Raw genomic sequence first — 6,274 nt, forward strand, 5'->3', positions numbered from 1 at the left:
CGTGAGAGGACTCTAGTTTTTGTAGCCACCTAGACCAGCGTCGTCGCTTAGTTTAATCACAATGGCATGTCATGCGCTCGAGCCCTGCTCCGGCAAGAGAATCCTATTCCCTGGAAGCAACTAAACAGGGGTGTTCCTGGCCCATGAGAGCACGCGAGTGTTTCTCTAGAGATGTAATCCCTTGGATGTAACCCCCCGATTCAAATTATCTGTCTTGAATTTGTCTAGATATGGATGTATCTAACACTCGATGATGGATTAGAGGAAGTAATTTTTCTTTTCATTTTTTGCCTTACTCTTTTCTATTCTTCTCTATATTAATGAAGTGGGCAGCTCCTGCCTTTCAAGTCAAGTCAGAAAAAAGAAAGAAACTCAAGAAAATAAAACTTTGAACGTCTCATCTACGCCGTTCGATCAGCAGGCAACGGGCGGGATGGGGCCGCCTGTGCTCTGGGAAGGAAAGTCAGAAGTTGTCGATGAGCTTGGCGTAGGACGTGGTGACCCTGTTCCCTTCCACCCGCCTGCCCTTGATCTCCCTCCTGCGGCACCCCTCCACGCCGGCGCCGGCGCCGGCGCAGATGGTCTTGCGGGGATCGGTGATCCTCTCCCTCCAGTGGCCGTCGGAGAAGTTGGCCTTCCTAGCCTCGGCGACATCCCACCGCAGCAGCGCCTTCTGCCTCTCGTCGAGGAGGCAGAAGCCCTGGAGGCGCGGCGGCATGGCGTCGTGCGCGGTCCACCAGCGCGCGTGCGCCTCGTCGCTGGCGAACTGCCTGAGCTCGGGCGCGTTCCAGTTGCAGTCGTAGTCCCTGAAGCAGAACCAGGGCTTCATCCCGACGAAGTGCACGGCGAGGACGGCGGGCGGGTCGGCGGCGAGGACGCGGCGCTTGGCGGCGGCGCGCTCGGCGGTGTCGCCCTCCCAGAAGTGCTTCATGTAGTTGGCGCGCGACGGCAGGCGGTGCCACCAGGAGAAGACCTCGTTGAGGTACCCCTGGTCGCCGCCGTTGTAGGACTGGATGTCGGCGATGTGGTCCATGAGCAGCCGGAAGGTGCAGTTGCAGGGCTCCACCACCATGACGCCCGAGTTGAAGACCGTGCCGTGGTTCCCCGTGGCGCTCACCTCCGGCATGGCGAAGAGCGGCTCCATGGGGCGCTGCACCAGCAGGTCGGCGTCGAGGAACACCACCCGGTCGTACTCGGTGAGCGTCCACAGCCAGAACTTGCTGTAGTTCCACTCGTTGTAGGCGTCCCGCGACGCGCGCGGGTTCCGGATCCGCCGGATCGTCCGCACCTTCCACCCGGCCGCCGCCAGCGCGCTCCGGTGCCGCTCGCTGATGGTCTCGTCCACCAGCGCCACCATGTCCCGGTCCGACCCCGCCATCCGGATGCTCTGCGCCGCCACCATGGCGCCGCACGCGTACAACTGCTCCGAGTGGAGGATCGTCGCGTACGCCTCCCGCCGCGGCGCCGCAGACACGTACGCCTCCCCTGTTCGACGATCAATCACACACATTAATTCATGGCATGCAACACCAACTTGTTGTGACAAAGACATGTGTTGGCGCGGATTGCTTTCGTACCGAGTGCTCTGAGCGGCATGGCGAGCCTGCAAGATCCGACGGGGAGGGCGAGCTTCTGCCGGAGCTCGCCCATGTCCGGCCGGTACAGCCACACGTCGCCGTCACGCATGACCTCGTCCTTGCACCTGAATAGGTTCGGGGCCGGGAAGCACCGGCTGACGACGATCACGTGCGCCGCCGCGCGCCGGCCATGCTCCTCCGACCGGCCCGCGGCGAGCCGCGCCGCGGCCAGCTGCAGGTGCAGCCGCGGCACGTCCTTGGACCAGCCCGCCGCGCCACTGCACGGGAGCTTCACGGCGACGACGTCGTACCCTCCCTCCGGGGCCGGCGACGGCTCCGGCAGGTCCGGGCACGCCGGCGCGTGGTACAGCTCCTCCTCGTCGATCCACTCCGGGTAGAGGTGCGCCCAGGTGACGTTCCCCGCGACGCGGTCCAGGTGCACCGCGGCGGCCGCCGGCAGCAGCGCCCTCCATTGGTCCATCTCATCGCCGTCGAAGTTCAGGATCCCCACGCGCAGTCCACCATCTCCCTCTCGAGCGACCCGTTGCACCGCCATGGAGACGCTCGACCAGTCGACCCTCAGGTCCGACGTGTAACCCGAGTCCGGCTCGCCGGCGTCGGACGTCCGCATCACCGTTGACATCTCAGGCGACCTGACATTTCAGGCGAGATGAATTAAGAAATCCACGTGCATGCATGCACTTGCCACCGGTCGATCACCAAGAAATCCATGTGACTTCTTTCTGACGATCTTTGCACCTTACAAGTGGTTCATAAAAAAAATCGACAAACTAAGAAGAAACTTTCTATGGAATGCCGACGAGGAAGCTCATGGGGGCAAATGTTTGGTGAACTGGAAGCGAATCTGCGCTCCCAAGGCAGTTGGAGGACTAGGCATCAAAAACCTTTCCGCCTTCAGCACGGCCCTGCGGCTGCGCTGGCCCTGGTTTGAGTGGGACGATATGGATAGACCGTGGAAGGGGACTCTTACACCGTGTGACGCTGTTGATCAACAACTCTTTCAGTCATGCACAAAAATTACTGTTGGAAATGGAGCGAGAACCACTTTCTGGACTGATCGTTGGCTGGATGGAGTGGCACCGATGGAATTGGCACCTGGCCTTTATAACATTGCGAGACACAAGATGATTTCTGTGGCTGATGCTATTCGCGAGGGTGGATAGATGAAGGGGCTGCAGCGCATGGCCTCGGGTGAACTGCTGCAGTCGTTTGTTTCTCTGTGGCATAAAGTTCAACAATTCAGCTTAAATGGAGAGGAGGATAAGATCATTTGGAACATCTCGGCCAATGGGAACTACTCAGCCAAATCTGCATATGAGCAGCAAGTCATTGCGCGTATCCCAATGCCGCGCTTATTAAGAGTGTGGAAGGTTGAGGCTGAATCTAAGGTCCAATTCTTCATATGGACCTTTATCCAGAACCGCCTCTGGACGGCCGATCGCTTGCAGCGTAGAGGATGGGAGCATCAGGCCACTTGTTGCGCCTATGATCAGGTTCTTGAATCGGCTAACCACATCATTCCGGGTTGTCCATTTGCGAAGGAGGTTTGGTACCTGATGGCCAATCAGTTCGGTAATGCTGCGGCGGTTGCGCTCCAATCCTCCTCTGTCAACACATGGTGGGATAAGACATTCAAACTAAAGCAAAAAGGAGTATTGTTGGACGAGTGTACGGGGGCTGCATGCGTGGCTTGAAACCTATGAAACGCGCGCAACCGGCGGATCTTTCAGAATCAACAGCGCTCTGCCGCGGGGGTATGTTCTTTGATTAGGGATGAATTAGGCCTCCTGAAGGAGGCATAGGAGTAGTACCATTTGTTCTCGCCAGGATGCATGTCGCATCTCTGGCTTAATGTTTTGCTTCCCCGGCTGATTCTTCAGACCGTTGTACAGTTTTCCCTCTCTTAATGAAAAGGCAGAGCACCTGCGATTATGGTCAAAAAAAAGATGGGGATTATTATCTGAAGATTTTTGCTCACTCACTGTGTGCTGCGTTGGTCGCCGCCATGGTGGATCGACGGCGAGTGGAGGAGGCCCATGAAGGAGCCGCACATGAGGATGAGGAGGACAAGCTTCACGTAGAGCATCTTGCCGCTCAAACCTTGAGGAAATAACAGGGCGCTGAAGCTGAACGGCTTGTCCTTGGCGCAACAGCTTCCCACGTAGCCCTTCTTGGTAAGACCGTTCCTGAAATTATTAACAGGCACAGTCGCACACACATGAGCACTTGAGTTTTCATCAAAGACTCAACAAAATTATTATCAAGGTAAGAAGTTGAACAACAATTAACCCTGGTGTTTTTACTGAGATACAATGTCCCTTTAAAAAAAATTACCAGTACCCGCGACCGATTTCTGACTTTTATTTCCAGTTTCATGACCTGAAAGTCACATATCCAATCTTCAGTTCTTCACCTACTAGTCATCAGGGACAATTAGTACCATGCTCCTGACAGTCATCCAGCACCCGTCGCATTTCTCATCGTTATCGCGGACTTATATAATTGCTACATATCGCGGTAGCTTTCGCTATGTATGTTTGACTCCATCAATCTCCTGCCGTGTTGACGGCATCGTCACTCATGTGCCCATTTTTACTTGTCCTGCTGCAGCTGTTTTCAGAGGCCGGCTAATCTTCCTTTTGCTTGGCAATTGGCATACAAGCATGGAGAATGGAACAATTCTTCAGAGCTGGAGCAGTGTTAACTGTGATTTTTTCTCCGCATGACGCCTCTGATAGGGTTGCTAGGTCAGAGCAGCTGAGCAAACCATGATGCAACTCCTTACGTGATTCGGTGACTCTGATGTAATCCATGTTACTAGTAGTTCAGCTAGATGGCCAAGAAATCTGGTTATTAGACGCCAACTTTGGAGATATGGGTTTTGGTTAGATGTACACGTTACCCTTATTTATTTATTTTACAAAAATATTACCACCTATGGAAGTTACTTGTGCCTACTTGCTGTGAAACAAAAACTGTTTTACTTTACTCAATTATAACTACATAATCTGTGTTGCGCATCATATGTGAAAATTGCTTGTAAACTTGAAACCGGAGCTAAAATCACCTAAAGCTGCATGGCTTGTGAGAATAGGATCAGCAGGGTGTTTGCAGTGGCGGAGCTAGACAGAATTCGCTGGGGGATATGAATGCTTGGGGGGGGGGGGGGGGGGGGGGGCAAAAGCTAAAATATTTCTCATCTAAACCATCACAGCAATATTTTCTTCACAAGTTGCTTCAATATTGGGGGGGCCACAGCCCCCCAGGATGCTACATAGCTCCGCCGTTGGGTGTTTGTGTTTGTGCTGATAAAACCTACTCCGTGTAATTACTGATCTCACAAGAGAATGACAAGGAAAAAAGGAGAGCAGGAAAACTTGGAGAAGCATATCAAGAACAGTTTGATTCGAATGGCAGGCATAGCGGTGAACCGTGGTAGTATCATCGATGCATAAGACGATAGGAAGAAGAAAAAACTGTGAAGGTGCAGAGAGATAGCAGTGGAGTTTGCAGACGGAGGCAGGGTTGAGAGCAGAGCAGCAACTCACAAAGTTCTATCCAGGCGATGCCTCTTCTCTGCATGAGCACAAGCAAAACCTGCCATCTTGAAGCCAAAAATCTTGAGTACGTATGGAGCGATATGACGAAGCCGTGGCCCGTGGGCATATATATGTACAAACAAGGTGCAGAGAGCTGTGACCAAGGGGGACTCTCGAGAGGCGAAATGAAAGTTCCAACCTGGGCAAGAAACAAATAAACTTATATACAAGCGTTGGCAATTGGCAGGTGAGGAAGCAAGAGACGACGCATGCTTGACAAGTTCCTGCAGGCAGGCGGACCCGGTCCCTTTCACATATGTTTGGAACACGTCGCATGCATGAATGCAAAGGATAATTATTATTAATCCTTGGTCCTGGGCCTGCATGCATATGTTTCATCTGGATTACGTATCTTCCAAACCTAGGACGCATGTTACTACTTCTGTTGGTCTATTGATGTCTTCTTTGGTTACATGTCCGTGTTTCCGTTTCACTCACCCTGTCATTTCTTTGCTTCAGGGCAGGCGCCACCTTTGGTTACTTATGTTATGTGCAAAGACAGAGTTGGTGAAACCATCTCAAAGAAGGCTCTGGCTCAGATGTACACAAGTGAACCAAAATAAACTAGCTAACAGTAGCAGTACGTAGCAGTAGATGTACACAAAGAAACGTCGACATTTTTTGCTTTGAGGTAAGTTCACCAAACCCAACCCATCTGCCCGGGCAAGGCATGCATGGCATGTGTTGTGTGTTGGTTGGACCTGAAGCAAAATCCTGAAGTGCCTTTTGAACCAAGGGATTGATCTGATCTGATCCGATTTGAATGGTTCTCCAATGTTGCTTTAGGTAAACTGCTAAACTTAGAAAGGGCTCTTGCAAAGAAGGTTACATGCGTGCATGTGAGAGGGTGAAAGTGCTCTTGGAAAGGCAGAGAGAATTGGAGTGTTAGACTATGTATAACTTCTGTACCTATGTACGTATTGTAACACAACCATTATATATAATGAGATAAGCCACCCCTAGAGGGTTGTGCTGGTTCCATGAACTTATTGTCTTACATGGTATCACGCTAGGTTACGATCGCTTCCGCTTCTAAACCCTAATACCCGCACCGCCGCCGCCGCGCCTCCGATCGCG

At 52.7% G+C, this 6,274-nt stretch overlaps 1 protein-coding gene across 1 annotated transcript; it reads right to left on the reverse strand.

Annotated features, from left to right (window-relative positions):
• Nucleotides 1-256: 256 nt before the first annotated feature.
• Nucleotides 257-5,317, reverse strand: LOC123102377 (UDP-glucuronate:xylan alpha-glucuronosyltransferase 1). Its single transcript, XM_044523711.1, has 4 exons — nt 5,147-5,317; nt 3,581-3,784; nt 1,578-2,230; nt 257-1,485 (listed from the first exon to the last, which is right to left on the reverse strand). Exons 1-4 carry the CDS (start codon nt 5,200-5,202, stop codon nt 464-466), a joined length of 1,935 nt encoding a protein of 644 aa, XP_044379646.1. The 5' UTR covers nt 5,203-5,317; the 3' UTR covers nt 257-463.
• Nucleotides 5,318-6,274: the final 957 nt, after the last annotated feature.

The sequence above is a fragment of the Triticum aestivum genome, chromosome 5A (assembly GCF_018294505.1).
Source record: "Triticum aestivum cultivar Chinese Spring chromosome 5A, IWGSC CS RefSeq v2.1, whole genome shotgun sequence".
In the NCBI taxonomy this organism is placed as follows: Eukaryota; Viridiplantae; Streptophyta; class Magnoliopsida; order Poales; family Poaceae; genus Triticum; species Triticum aestivum.

Bases quoted from the DNA above. Each gene is read 5' to 3' on its own strand.
- LOC123102377 (XM_044523711.1), bottom strand. From the start codon at position 5,202: ATGGCAGGTTTTGCTTGTGCTCATGCAGAGAAGAGGCATCGCCTGGAT. The intron at 3,785-5,146 runs GTGAGTTGCTGC...TAATAATTTCAG, and splicing joins CATCGCCTGGATAGAACTTT to GAACGGTCTTACCAAGAAGG. The intron at 2,231-3,580 runs GTGAGTGAGCAA...CTGAAATGTCAG, and splicing joins GGCGACCAACGCAGCACACA to GTCGCCTGAGATGTCAACGG.